General features: G+C 42.7%; 1 protein-coding gene across 10 annotated transcripts in view; it reads left to right on the forward strand.

The window, feature by feature from the left end:
• The window catches only part of FAM13A (family with sequence similarity 13 member A), a 132,760-nt gene that overhangs the window by 99,505 nt on the left and 17,939 nt on the right, over positions 1–15,316 (forward strand). For 7 of the 10 annotated variants that reach the window (XM_035543405.2, XM_035543434.2, XM_035543440.2 and 4 more), the window contains 3 exons: positions 4,399–4,549; positions 13,750–13,963; positions 14,349–14,487. In XM_035543405.2, coding sequence (XP_035399298.1) covers positions 4,399–4,549; positions 13,750–13,963; positions 14,349–14,487 — 504 coding nt within the window. The remainder of the gene's footprint in view (positions 1–4,398; positions 4,550–13,749; positions 13,964–14,348; positions 14,488–15,316) is intronic. The other 3 variants (XM_035543416.2, XM_035543450.2, XM_035543465.2) reach the window with 1 other exon arrangement.

Raw genomic sequence — 15,316 nt, forward strand, 5'->3', positions numbered from 1 at the left:
TTTATTGCCTTTGGAAGACTTTATTTCTAGCAGGTATTATTTCTGTCTAGCAGGAAAAGTAGAAGAGACCATTTGATAGTTGTTGGGCTCTGACCAGCCATGGAGTAGCTGGAGTTCATGGTACACTGAAATGTAATTTCTGCAAGGGGTCAGTGCTGGCTTTGATCACTGCTCTGACTGGGCTTAGCCAGATCTCCTACTTTGCTCCCAGAGGGTCATAATCCCTGTTTTTCCTGCACTTGGCATCAGTAATTCCTGGAAGCGTGGCTCACGAGCTATTGCGTTTTCCAGAGCACAGATTCTGCAACACCTTGTTCCTCACATGCCTTCTTGCATGTGCCATGACACAGAGTACTCCCATTCAACTTTTAAATTAGTTTGGGGAGGTCTGTATGAATGTGGAAATCATGGTCTTAAAATAAACTCCTTAGGAAAAGTTTTAAAATTCAGTATGAGTTTTAACTGTGGGAGGAGACATAGTCTTAACCCAGAGATTGTATTATATAGGAATTACAGGGTCAAGAAAATGTTACATTCCTGCAGGGTAGTTTTACATTCCTTGTCCCTTATAAGCCTTTTGCTTAGGGCAGCTTAAAAACATACCTTTTGTAACAAACAAATCATTCGGAATGAGGAAGGGACTCCTTACTCCTTTCTCACCCTGTCTTCAGTCTGAAGATATTAGGAAAGGTATTTGGAATTTGCTGCAGCTATTGCTTATGCAGACCTCAGGTCTCCATGTGGCAGTAAAAATACCTTGAAACACATGTCCTGAATGAATTTTCATTGTTTTTGTAGCGTTCATAATCTGCCCTTGGAAGTAGCTAGGCTCCAGAATGTAGATTGTGATTTGAAAAAGAGAGGTTTCTAGTACCCACGTTTTGTTAAGGGAAGCCATCCTAACCAGGAACTGAGTGTGACTCCTGCAGCCTGAGACCATCAAGAGTTTACCACAGTGTTGCTTTTACTTTGAACATAATAACACAAAAATGTTGGTCAATTTATTAATTGTTGATTACATTCAGGTAGCGTGTACTCAGTTTGGAAACCAGAAAAACTTCTTGTACCTCCTTGTCTGGTAGCAAAGCAGAAAGAGAACTGCAGAAATTTTCCATCTGATGAGTTTGTAATCCACTTTCATTACTAAGCTCTTCTGCAGACAAGAGTATAAATTGCTGAGAGCTGAAAATAAATGAAATTACATTTAGAAATTTGCTTGAAGGTAGATTATTCTTTTCTTTGTTAACGCAGTAGAGTACTTGATTTTTAAGATTCACTAGCATTTCAACAAGTGTAGAGGAAAAATGGCATGACTTAGGATTAAGGCAGCAGAGTGACTCCATTCTTGCATCTGATTATATTATCAAGAGGTGCTTAAGGGTGCTTCCTGCTTGTGGTTGTAATGGATGATCAGATGGAGGGGAAGTAAGTTTTTTGTATAAAATTGATTCAAAAAATGATTAAAAAAAAAAAACAATTCCATGTGTAACTTCCTGAACAGAATTCAAAGATCCGTTTCCATTTATTTCTATGTGCTTGAGCTACTCTTTATGCTGAATCTCCTTTGGAGAAGAGATAGTGAAAGCATCTGACCTATCCCCAGGTTATTTACATCTGTAGTTAGTAGTAACTGCAAAGCATGGCTGCAGAAGTAGTTTCTAAAAAGCGTAGCCAAGTGCCCAGTTTTAAGATTTTTGTGGTCATTCATGTAATAGCTGCAATGTACCATGACTGCCAACTGCTACTGAGATAAAGTTGCTGCCCCTTTGGTTATAAGAAATGACGGTACATCTTTACCTAAAGCACAGTAATTCTTCCTTGATTTTCGTCCTGGAGGTTGACAACTGATAGCATCAGGAAATCATTTAGAAAATAAGTGTGATATACAGAACACTGAATTATCTACCAATCTATGGATTTTGAGTGTTAATGCAAAGAAGATTAAATATTTGCCTTCTTGTGTCTCCCTGGGTTTACACCACCATTGTTCTTCAGAACACCTAATGATTTATTCATTATATTAGAGACTGCATCAGTGAGCAAGTGAGCAAAGAAGGGACAGTAAGTGCTGCAGGCACAGCACAGGCCTGTTCTTAAACAGTCTTTAAATATGTCCAACAACTGAAGTGACTTTAGAAGGAAGAAGACATGGATATAATCTTCCTAGTGTACCTGTAATGGAAATGTGTACACATCCGGAAAAATGTTCTTATATCTGCTAAATATATTTTTTAAGAGTCTTGGTAAGTTAGCAGATTATACACTCTAAATTTTTAGGAAGACATTTCGTTAGTATCAGTGATGGTGACAAGACAGTATTTTGAGGTTGGTCCTTTTGAAATCGTTAAATTGTTAAAATTTAGGTAAGCTCTTCACACTTCTTAGGTGCTATTCTTAATAACATCATTTTGAAATTTATTACTTGATTTCTTTCATGCTTAAAATACTGTGCTGGCAACTTAAGTGCTGTTTATAAACTGGTACAGTTTGTTCTTTAGCAAGTGCAAAAGACTGCCTGTTTCTGGCCACTGGCCACTCTTTCTGTTTATAATGTACACCGACTATTTAGATCCTGGCAGGAAGAGGGAAAAAAAAAAAAAAAAGGACTTTAAAGAAATATTTAAGTCCTCCCAGCCTGGAAGCAGCTTAAAAAATGTTGAATGGTGAATTAGCATTTTTCCATGTACAGCTCACACAATAAACACATTTGTAATCAGATTTATCGTCAAGCTCTACGAGTTATTAGTGCTTGGCAAACTGTCAGTTAGGGTTTCCTTTTGTTATAATGTTTTAACAAGGTGATCTATTGAAAAAAAAGAGGAAAGAAACTTTATACAAATACAACGCAAAACACTATTTACTAATACCAGGGTGTTCATCATCAGGCTTTTGATGGGATTGTATCCAAATAAACACATTCCTTCATACGATGTGTGAATTGAGCAGTTTTTTCCTCTCTGCATGAAGCTTGCTTGTTTGTCTCAGCTCAGAGAAAAAACAAATGAAAAGAAACACACTGGTTTTATGGAAATTTGAAAAATGAAACATGCCTTACTGGCATGTATTAAGAATATTGATTTGGTAGAGTTTGGCCATGGGTATAAAAGAAAAATATGTCCAAATGTAGTTATTTTATTTAGATGCATTTTCTTCACACATAAGCATAAGCAGTTTGTAACTAGATTATCAAAATACCTATGGGGGAAAAATCTGCATGTTGCTTACCTGCTAGACTATGTTTCAGAGAGTTATGCCTGCACCATTCTTAACATGATCAAATACTTTACGTAAAAATGTAATGCCATCCGTTTGGCTGGCTCTGTCTGTTGGGTGTATACATGTCACGCTACGTGTTTGTGCATATGTGCATTGTGCATTATGCTTCCTGTTCCCCGCAGCCCTCCGTGAGCCATTAGGACTCATTTGTTTTGCTGTGACAAAGCTGCTTGTGTCACACAGCACTGTTCTAGGCACTGTGTACCTGGGGTGTGCGAACGGCCACGATCTCTGCATAAAAGCACAGCACACGTGGTATGTGCGGGATGAATAGTGGAGGGCCAAACAGCAGTTGCTTCTAGGTAGCACTAAACCATGAATCATTTACTTGACAGCAATTCTGCCTGTTTTTTTCTTAAGTCATTGGATGCTTGTGTGAATTTTTTGGCAGTTTCCCAGAGTCCACACTGCTTCCAGCTGAGATGCCAAACCCCACTGCCGTTTGGATTTGCGCAACACTGCTTTAATACCCAGAGCTCCTCCATAAATAGTTCTGCTCTCCCCACGCCCAGCTAGAAAACAACCACAGGAAATCAGGGAATGTGCAGCCAGCACAGCTTAGCTGGCACTAATTGATCTGAGCCAGCACAGCCTGCATGAGGGCAGTCGTGTACGTAGCCTGCACGTCTTGCTGTCTGGGGCTGCTGCCTCAGGAGCTCCGGTGCTTGCTTTTTAGAAGACACCATATTGCCACAGCCTTGCAGCAACATTTTTGTTGTTGTTCCAAGGAGTTGCACTCCTGTAGGAGCTCTACGCAGCCTTCCCCTCCCTCTCCCTGCCTTCCTCCCTCCCTTTTCATCCCAATCGATTAGCGGAGGCTTTTTCAGCTGCATGCCGTTGTCAGGGCAGACAGTCTTGGGAACTTGCTGTGGCTTTCTAAAGAATTTAACATTCAAGGAAAGCGGGTAGACAAATGTTTTTACCGGTGTGAATCAGCAATTAATGCGTAGAGTTCACCAAACAGGGGATTTAGATTTGGAGCTGAAAACATAAGGGTCTTTTTATTTGGATCTTTTATGTTAAAGGCGTGAACTTACTGCCTCTGTGACAGCAGGGGTTTTTTTCCCTCTTCTTTGTCCTGAAACATTTTTTTTTTCTCTTGTGGGTGTTTGGGGAATATAGCAGACTTCAAATATGAAGATTCAAGAGCATCCAAGCATTCCTGAAAACAAGTTGCAAAGAAATCAAGATGCTGATGATCAGGAAAACAGCTTTGTGTCAGAAGTGCCTCGGCTGGATTTGACAGCACTGTGCGATGACAACAACTGGGAAGGTAGGATTTGTGTGATGTGATGGCTGTTCATATGAGTAAAAAGAGAGAGGGAAACCTGAGTGGGCTGGATATATCTTTATGTGCTCATGTTCCCTTGCCAAAAACAACAGGAAAATAGTTTAGTCCTGAATATGGAATTGAAAGTTTGGAGAAACTAGCAGTGAAATTCTGGATGGGTACCAATTCTAGTTGTTACTTAGAGAAAGAAAATAAATAGTTTTATTATTGAAGTTGCTTTAATATGTGCTTTAATGGTGCTGTATGTCCCTGTGTGCTTCAAGATCACATTTATTGGTGGCTGGTTACTTGACTGCTAAGCTAGAGTACTCTACACTTCAAAGAAACTGGTTATTTCACAGTCTGAAAGGAAGTTCCTTCTTTCTCCATTTTCTTCCACTTCATTTTAATCTTTATTTCCAAATAATGCATGTGATCTGAAAACTACAGCTGGAAAAAAGCTATCTAGTACTCTGTATCTTGATGACTCTTATGAACAACTTTGTTTTGATGTATGCTGTGAAAAAATTCTGATCACGAGCTCAAAGGGCAATGCTTAATTGCTTATGGTTAAAGTTATTTTAATATTGTTTCTTGGCACTCATCTCCAGAGTGTATGCTTGCTTGGCTGTTTGCAGTGACTTAGTTAAGAGTGTGAAATATGGGTTCAACTGCATGGGTATCATGAACATCCATTTCATTTGAAATAAAGAGGAATTGAAGGTGTCCAGCACCTCTGGGATCAACCCCTTTTTCAGTTACTGGGTATGGCTCTCTCCTGTGTACAAGCAAGAATTGTTATGCTAGTTTGTGCTTTAGGACTAAAAGAGAGGCTTTGATGGGGACGAAATAGGAAGGTGCAAGCATTGCATTTTAATAATCAAAGCAAGAGAGGGAAAAAAATTGTATCTGTCATTTACTAATCTAAAAAAAAAATCTCTGAGGAACACTGGGAAGTTAAGTTCTCTGTTCCTGTCTCCACAGTGTACGTGACCTGGTATATTGGTATATTTTGCCTTTCTGTCTAGTTATGACACCTTGGGTATGAGTAAAGAAAACCCACAGCCGTGGCTGCTCTTGATTCAGCTAAGCAACTAGTCACCACAGACGGAAGAGAATTTCTCCACTTGCTTGTTAGGGGGGGGATCCCCTGGATGATATCACCAGGGGTGCAGCACGGCTGATCAAAGCCCTGTGGATGGGCTCCCAGGAGGCTGTGGCTGCCTTGTATGTTTGCTGAGACACTAATCAGCACTGCCCCTTGGGGTCTCAAGCCGGGTGAGCACAGTTGTGTTCCCAGAGGTGATGTGTGGCTTCAGCCGTCACATGAACCTTTGGAAATAAAGACTCTTTCTTTTTCCTTTTTTCTTCCTGGTACATGCCTGTAACTACCAGTGTTATTAATGGGAGTCATAATGGATGTATGAAGGAGAGAACACAACTCCCTTCTGTTTGCCAGAGGCTTTCCCATTATATGAAATACATTGCACCTTGGTACAAACCCCTCTTCATAGGCATGTTCTTATGTTTGGCTTCCAGCTTTCTTGCACTGCAAATATGAAACAGGATTATGAGCGCCTATGGTTGTGTTTGAAGAGTGCTTCTTTCAGATTCTTCCTTTCTCCATTCTGCTCAAATGCATTTCACAAGAGGAAGAGGTGGGCAGTTGCAAAAGAACCAGCTGTCTAGGGTGAGAGAGATGTCTTCTTCTAAAACACTTGCCTACCAGAATCACCATTTTGTTGGTCCAGGTTAAAGAGCAGCAAAACAGTGACTGCTGCATCTGAGCAAGGGGAGACAGAATCTTTCCTAGCTGAGGATCTGAAATGAAGCTTGCAGAAGCCGGAACAGGTTAGATGTTAGCCTCAATTTCGAGATCACTTCTACAGCTAGTGGCAGAGACTGTTAGTGAGACTGGCTTTGCAATGCAGGGTTGTACCACTCATCCACAGCTCCAGGGGTCGGGGTATCTTCCGTTCCCCTGCCAACCTGTGTCACTCAAACCTTTGCACGTGTCATCAGGGTCCATGTTGCATCTCTGGTGCTATCCCCAGTGAAAATGGTAAAGATCGTGCCTTCAAATGTGGTGATGATAAGTTATTTATTGCTTTGCTCTAGTAAATTACACTGGTCCGTCTATCAGGAAATCAATTACCCGTTCCCCCAGGACATCACTGAGCTGACTTCTGGGGGCAGGGTCCTCTGTATCATTACTGCAGGAGACGTAGACCATGTAGTGACCAGTGCAGCTGCTGGGCCCTTCACAAGTGGCTGTTGAGAACCATGGCAAATTGAGGGGTTGCCATCAGCTGTAGCCATCACTACCTCCAGTCACTTGTTAAGAAAGGGCCATGGAGAATGGACACAAAATTATAAAAAACAACCTTGTCCACTGACTAGCTTTTATTCGTCACTCAGGCAGACTCTATATCATGTTACAAGGAGAGCTGTCATAAAAAAACACTTATTCAGGGACACGGTACTGTGATAACAGCTGCCAGTTGAGCTTGCAGAGCCACCTGCCTTTTATGTTATTCTAGAAATAATTATTACCTTTTTTTTTTTTTTAAGGTTCACTCCATAGTCAGATCTGTTCACAAGAGAAGAGATTTGCTATGCTTCTACAGGATATGTTCCCCTTACGTAAAGCTGAGGACAGAAAAATTTGCTTCCTGCTTCCTCAAATGCCTGGGCTCACATTGCCACACGCAGAGTGAAGCAGTAGCAACCTGACCCACCTCTTGCACTGACCTTCTGCGTCAGCCTTGCCTGCTGCTATGTATAGGGGTTTATGTACTGTAATCCTAAGGTATGATGTAGCTCACAAGGTATAAAGAGCATCGCAGCCACGTTCAAGTGCTACACACACTTAGCCTAGGTGTATTTCCAATGATCTGAGAGAAGGATTTTGCTAGTGTGCGTTCAGCAGATGCAAATCAAATAGTTTTTGTTCTCAGGGTGGATGTGAACTGAGCTGTCTCCATAATAGGCGCAAAAGTGAAGCGCATGCCGGAGGCATTTTGTGAGCAGTCACCTTGACCTAGCAGCTCACCTCTCCCGCTGCCAAATGGAGGCTGAACCGGGTTGTCTGACTGCTAGCCTGCCGACTGAGCCAGTCTGACAGCTTGCAAGTGTTTCCAGAGCTACTTCCGTAGCAAAGGTTTTAATTGTCGTAGGTTGTGATTGAATCAAATACAGTGAGTGGGAAGGACACAATGTTCTCTTAGAGTCCAATGCTATTGTGTAGAATTCTTACCAAATGTTACTAATTCAAGCACAGATTTTGTTATCCTATCCCCAAGGAAAATCTGGAAGTATGTGGCTCTTCAGAAAAGTGACTGGCCCTGTCGGGAGCTTGGAGCTGAACAGACAGTTCAGTAAATTGATATGGTGTGTGTGATTGCTGCCTTCATCACCTAATGACTGACATTTAAAAAAAAAACAAACAAAAAAACATTTCTATAGATGAAATTTCAATCAGTCTGCAGAGTCAAGAACTTACGAAAAAATAAGCAGATGTTTTTCTTCTATTTTATTTTATAAGAATAGAAGCTGAAGTTTTAGATGAATAAGTATTCTCTTCAGTGTTGAGAACCCAAGTGTTGCAGCACTGAGACCCTGAGGGTGAAGCTGATCTACAGATAGTTTGGGGACTGACTTAACTGATGCTTTCCCATAGAAATAAAAACAGAGTAACGAGAAGGAAAAGAGTATAGCAACAGCTAAGGACACTTTGGAATGGCTGACATATTTGTTGAAAGATTAGCTGGTTGTGGGATTTTGAGAGGAGTGAAGCACCGCTGAAGGTCTGCAAGCTCAATACCAGTATATTTCACTTCTGTGACGACTTAGAAAAGGCATACCTAAAAGAAATGCAGTAAGAGTCTACATAAGAAAGAGAAAATTCTCTGTGCTGGCACAGCCTTGATGGTTAAATATTCCCCAAATTATTTAAGTTTTTCATTAAATGTTTTTGTTATGGAAAAATTAAGAAAATAAAGTACATAGAATATAGAGATATCAGACCAACAAAGGACATCTTGTAGTTGGGGCCTACTACAGGCTGCTTGATCAGAAGAAGCCTATGGATGAGGCCTCCTTGCACCAACTACAGGAAGCAACATGCTCACAGGCTCTCATCCTCCCGGGGGATTTCAACCACCTGGATGTTTGCTGGGAAAGCCTGGCAGGCAGTAAGCAATCCAGGAGACTCCTGGAGTCCATTGAGGACAACTTCCTCATCCAGGTATTAGACAAAGCAACCAGAGGAGAAGCGTTACTGTACCAGGTACTCACCCATGCGGAAGAGCTTATTAAAGAGGTTAAGACCGGAGGAAGCCCGGGTTGCAGTGACCACGCCCTGGTTCAGCTTGTGGTCTCAAGGGGTACAGGCCTGGCTAAGAGCAAAGTCAGGACCCTGAACTCCAGAACAGCCAACTTCCAGCTGTTCAAAGAACTAGTGGATGAAATCCCATGGGACACGGTCCATAGGGACGGAGGATCTGATCAAAGCTGGCAACTCTTTAAGGATATTTTCCTTGGAGCACAAGAGCTCTCTATTCCCATATATAATAAATCAAGCAAGGAGGGTAAGAAACTGGCATGGTTGAATAAGGATCTGCTGTTCAAACTTAGGTAAAAGAAGGAAATGCACAGGCAGTGGAAGCAGAGCCACGTGCCCTGGGAAGAGTACAGAAACACTGTCTAGATATACAGGGATGGGATCAGGAAAGCCAAGGCACTGACAGAACTAAACTTAGTGAGGGATGCAAAGAATAACTAGGAGGAGTTCTATAGGTACATTGGCCACAAAAGAAAGACTAGGGAGAGTGTAGTGCCTTTGACAAATGAGGACATAGAACTGGTAGCAGCAAATGTGGAGAAGGCAGAGATACTTCTGAGGCTTCTTTGCCTTGGTCTTCAGTAGTGGTCAGGCTTCCCATATCTCTCATGTCCCTGAACCTCTAGGCAGGGGCTGGGGGAGCAAGGTCCCCCTCCATTGTAAGCAAAGAGCAAGTTCAAGACCTCCTGAAGCAACTTAACAACTGCAAGTCTATGGGCCCTGATGACATTCATCCCAGGGTCCTGAGGGAACTGGCTGATGTAGTCGCCAAGCCTCTCTTCATCCTATTTGAAAAATCATGGCAGTCAACAAAGTCCCTGGTGACTGGAAAAAGGGAAATATTGTTCCCATTTTAAAAAGGGTAGGAAAACCCAGGGAACTACAGACTGGTGAACCTCACCTCTGTGCCTGGGAAGATCTTCGAACAAATCCTCCTGGAGGGAATGCACATGCAGGACAGAGGTGATCCGAGACAGCCAGCATGGCTTCACAAAGGGCAAATCGTGCCTGACCAATCTGGTGGCCGTTTACGATGGGGTGACTGCAGCAGTTGACAAGGGAAGACTGATCAATGTCATCTGTCTGGACTTCTGTAAGGCCTTTGACACGGTCCCACATTACATCCTGATCTCTACATTGGAAAGATATGGATTTGAAGGGTGGACCATCTGGTAGATAAGGAATTGGCTTGATGGCCGCACCCAGAGAGTGCTGGTCAATGGCTGAATGTCCAGGTGGAGGTCTGTGATGAGCAGTGTCCCTCCGGGGCCTGTCTTGGGACCAGTGATTTTCAATACCTTCATCAATGACATAGAGGATGGGATTGAGTGCACCCTCAGCAAGTTTGCAGATGACACCAAGCTGGGTGGTGCAGCTGATACACCAGAAGGAAGGGGTGCCATCCAGAGGGACCTGGACAGGCTGGAGAAGTGGGCCCGTGTGAACTGCAAGAGGTTCAACAAGTCAAAGTGCAGGGTGCTGCACCTGGGCTGGGACAATCCTGGACATGAGCACAGACTGGGTGAAGAACTCGTTAAGAGCAGCCCTGCAGAGAAGGGCTTGGGGGTTCTGGTGGATGAAAAGCTCGACACAAGCCAGCAGTGCGTGCTTGCAGCCCAAAAGGCCAACTGCATCCTGGGCTGCATCAGCAGAGGAGTGGGCAGCAGGGCAAGGAAGGTGATTGTCCCCTACTCTGCCCTTGTGAGGCCCCACCTGCAGTGCTGCACCCAGGTCTGGAGCCCCCAGCACAAGAAGGATGTGGGGCTGCTAGAGTGAGTCCAGAGGAGGGCTACAAAGATGATCAGAGGGCTGGAGTACCTCTCCTATGAAGAAAGACTGAGAGGGCTGGGGATGTTCAGCCTGGAGAAGAGAAGGCTCTGGGATGACCTCGTTGTGACCTTTCAATATTTAAAGGGGTCTTATAAAAAAGATGGAGAGGGACTCTTTACTTGGGTAGATAATGATAGGACAAGGGGGAATGGTCTTAAACTAAAAGAGGATAGATTTAGACTAGACATTAGGAGGAAATTCCGTACTGTAAAGGTTGTGAGGCACTGGAACAGGTTGCCAAGAGTTGTGGCATGTCCCATCCCTGGAGGTGTTCAAGGCCAGGCTGGATGGGGCCTTGGCCAACCTGATCTAGTGGGTGGCATCCCTGTCTGTGGCAGGGGGGTTGAAGTTAGATGGTCTTTAAGGTCCCTTCCAACCCGAGCCATTCTACAATTCTATGGCTAGAAAACTGAAAGTTTCTTCTCAGCAAGAGAGTTCTGTTCAAGACAGAAGACAGGCAAGGGTAACTGCTCTGTCAAGTCAGTGGCAAAGAAAAGGGAAAGCGTTTACATTCTGTACTGAGGTTTTTATTCTTCAATTAGCAGAAAGGGTCACAATATTAAAATTTATAACAGATACCTTCACACCTGAACCATTAAGTCCAAGAATTTAACAGCCTTCAGAAAGGGCTTAACACTTTGATACATATCTCATGGATAAATAAATAACAGAAGATGTTATATCTTCTGTTAGACAAGATTTGGTTGATTATGCAGTGTCAGAAAAAGAAGCCGCTTACCCTTAGTGGGTCACTGTTTATTTGTACAATCCAGCAATTCCAGTGCTTCCAGCTGAAGCATCTGGCACCTCACCGGTATGAGGAACAAGACAGTTGGACTGTAACTCTGATCCAGTTCAAAGTCTGATGCAGATAAGATCCATGATTCTGAATACCTAGATATGTTCCTTTATCATTTGTTTTGTTCCTTTTGTTTATATGATGCTTTATTATATGTTGGGGGGAGGGAGTGGGAAGGGGTGTTACTCATTTTGCGTCCAGGTAAGATTTTTCTTCTAAATACATTTCATCAGCAAGGGGAACAATTTACCCCTACATTCTTGCCTTCTAGGAGTGAGGTTTAAAAACAGCTGATTTTGTATAGTAGTCATTTCTTCTGCCAAGTCTCAGATTTGTTATTTCCTTTTCGGATTTTTTTTCTTCTCCTTTGAAACACTTTCTTTGGATTGTGAATTATTACTTCGGGACAGGACACGCAGACACAGACAGACACACTAGTCAAATGTATCAAATTTCTTCCTTTCATGTTATCAGCTGTTATTTTGCTGCAAGAGATCTTGTGAGGACCTGAAATTATAAGATTCGGGGAAGGGTCTGACACCAAGGTATCACAGTTTGGATGAATGATTTGCCCTTCATTTTCCCTTTGTTCCTGAAAGGTACCTCGAGGAAAAGAAAGTCAGACATAGGAACTGTCAAGGTGAATGCAGCTTAGAAAAAATTTGCGCTACATCTAAGAGAAGTGTAGGCTACATGATGTTTCTCGTCCATGGCAAAGCAATCTACATGCATTTGGGTTTTGCACACCTCGTTGAGGTAGCCTCTGCGAGCCACGCTTGTATGTGCAGTGTGTGTGCTTTGCTTATCACAACACCTGAGGAGAGGCTATTTTTCAAGAACGTCAAGCCATCCATTTTAAAGTAACTTGTCAGCTTGCATTCAGCACCAGTCTCTAAGCAGAGGCATGCAGTTTATATTCTTGTGCGGACGAAGAAGAGAAGGAAAGTAACACTTGATGCAGCAAAATACCACTGAGCTTGTCATTACTGAATTTTGGTTGATCCAGACCTAGCTGTCCGAGTTGTACCTGGAGGAGAGCAGCACAAAGATTCTTTAAGGAAATCCATATACAATCCACCATGAAAATCTTAACCTTGTTCAGCAAAAGGAAATACGGCTTTTTTTTTTTTTTTTTTTTTCCAAAAATTGTTAACTTCAGAAGCCCCCTTCTCTTCATGGAACGAGAATAACACACGCTAGGCACAGGAAATAATGAGTCCATAGCTGTGTGACTGGTCTGTGAGTTTTCTATAACTTTTTTGTTTGGTTTTGTTATTTGACTCTGGAACTATTTGTTAGGTTTATAAGTTCAAGGCCTGCCTCTTAAACTGTTTAATCCTGTGGCGCTAAGTAGGAGCATGCAAATCAGCTTAGTAAACTATCCGAACACAAAATGTTACACTCCTTATGGCATCTGGAGGGAGCGATCACAAGATTGAAGTGAATGCTTTCTGTGAACTCAGCTATGCTAATCAACAATGCTAAATTGGTTTTCCATTTCTGTCCCACCCCACCATCTCCCTGTACAGCATTGTTTTTACTTTCAGCGTGTTAAATCATCCAGAGGATTGAAAATTTCCTCGCTTTTCTACCATGCAACAGGTTTAAGCAGCAGGTTTGCATATGAAAGGGAAAAGGGGAAAACTCAGACCATATTACCGCTGGGCATCTTATAGGACAGGTAGTAGTAGAGACACCCTTTCCTTACAGACCAGAAGAACGTATGCTTACTTCTAGTCTTTGAATTTCCAACAGTGCGTGGCAGGGTCATTCTGCAGCGCTGGAGGCTACAGAAGAACAATTACTGTGCTGCTCATTTACAGCATTTGTATGTCCTGAAACTGAAAACATTCCTCCTGTAGCCAGCTCGCCTCCTTTATCCTGCCATGTGCCACTAATTCTGTTTGGAATAACTGTTTCCTCAAAGGTGCTGGCTGGTGATAGCCTGTCTTGGTATCAGCCCATGGTAATTACTGTCCAGATTATAGGTACAGTTTTATGCTGCGCCTAGAAGATTATTTATGCTTCTGTACAGTATCCACTGTGACCAGGCAGCGTTTTGCATTACTTTGCACACAGGGAGATGTGAATAATGACCCAGAGAATGCCTGACGACAAGGAATCATGATCTAGTCTGAACGGGTTGGGGTACGGTGTTAGAAAAGTTGCCTGGAGTCTGTGGTACATGTAAAACAAAAACGATAAAACCAGTCTTTGTCTTACTGTTCCTAGAGCCCATCCCTGCTCTTTCCTCATGGCAGCGAGACAGCTTAGACTCAGATGAGGCTCGCCTTTCCCCGCAGGCTGGTCGCTTAATTCGCCAGCTTCTGGATGAGGACAGTGATCCTATGCTGTCCCCTCGCTTCTATGCCTATGGACAGAGCCAGCAGTACCTGGATGATACAGAAGTGCCTCCTTCCCCTCCCAACTCTCATTCGTTTATGAGGTGCGTTGTGATTTCCCTGTGCTGACTTTCATCTGGCTGTAAAGGGTTTGTGCAGTTGCATCAAGCAACAGCTCTTTGGATCACATAAGCCATACAGCTGTATTGTGTTGGGCTTCTGTTTATACTAAGATACTTATATTTTAAGAAAAGTTCTTGGTAACTGATCATTTCTGTGTTTTTGAATTAATGTCTAGGCAGTTGCTGTTGCTGAAAGAGGCTGTTACAGCATCCTCTTGTGTTATCTGACATTACAGAGTAGCCAACATAGCTTTCTCACTTCCGTGGGATTTGCCTTTATTTACACAAAGTTTAAGTGGCCTTCTGAGCATGAAGATGTACTGTGACTGTTTGGATAAACTCTTCCTGCAATCTTTGCTCTTGGCAGGAGGCGGAGTTCTTCTTTGGGATCTTATGAAGATGACAGAGAGGACCTTACCCCCGCACAACTCACCCGGAGGATTCATGGACTGAAGAAAAAGATCAGGAAGTTTGAGGAAAAATTTGAAGAGGAAAGGAAATACCGAGTGAGTCTCCAGAAGCATTTGTAAGGGAAGGCATGAGGTAGCTGGAAAGGGAAAGGGCGTCAGGGAAGTCGGTCAAACTTACACAGAGAGCTTGAAAGTGTTTAAAAAAAAAAAAAAAAAGAAGAAAAAAAAGTGCTGCTTCCCCCAAATGGAAATGTGCATCCATACCATGCAGATTACCTTTCCAAGCATTTTTTGTACTACCAGTACAGCACAAGGTAGTCTAACAAACTCATAGGATTTTGATCACTGATTTAGGCAGTATGCAAAAAGCACACATTGGGTGTGTATGAATAGCTATGGCAAACTTTTTATTTGTTTGTTTATTCAAGTTCAGCTTATGGGAAGAACAGTTGTGCATCCCATTTGCGTGATGGTAACCCAAGGACACCAGCACATTGCAGAGGAGAGGAGAGCAGCCTTCTTTGCTCCTGAGCAAGGAACCATAGCCAAGTGTTGCTAAGCAGTAGCAGCGTACTGTACTCTAATTAGTCCTGACATGCCCTGCCGATGAACAGAAAGTTTTTTTAAGGAACTGAAGCTTCATATGTGTGCATATTCATTGGTGATCTAAACCACAGAGGGCAGTACTGAAAGGATCTTGCCCGCAGTAGAAAAGTCTGGATGAAATGTTCAGAGATTGCTGCAGCCTAGCATTTGGGTTATTTCAGTGTTTTTGGATGGTGGGTAGCTTTCAGTGTGGATACGTACATCCTAATTCTTCTCAAACTGTTTGTGATAGGTTTCCCCTATTTTGGAGTTGCCATCTTGTTAGGAAACAATAGACAGAAGAACTTCAATGTGCATCTGGCCCTCCAAGGCACTCCTA

Source organism: Cygnus atratus, chromosome 4 (genome assembly GCF_013377495.2).
Source record: "Cygnus atratus isolate AKBS03 ecotype Queensland, Australia chromosome 4, CAtr_DNAZoo_HiC_assembly, whole genome shotgun sequence".
NCBI lineage: Eukaryota > Metazoa > Chordata > Aves > Anseriformes > Anatidae > Cygnus > Cygnus atratus.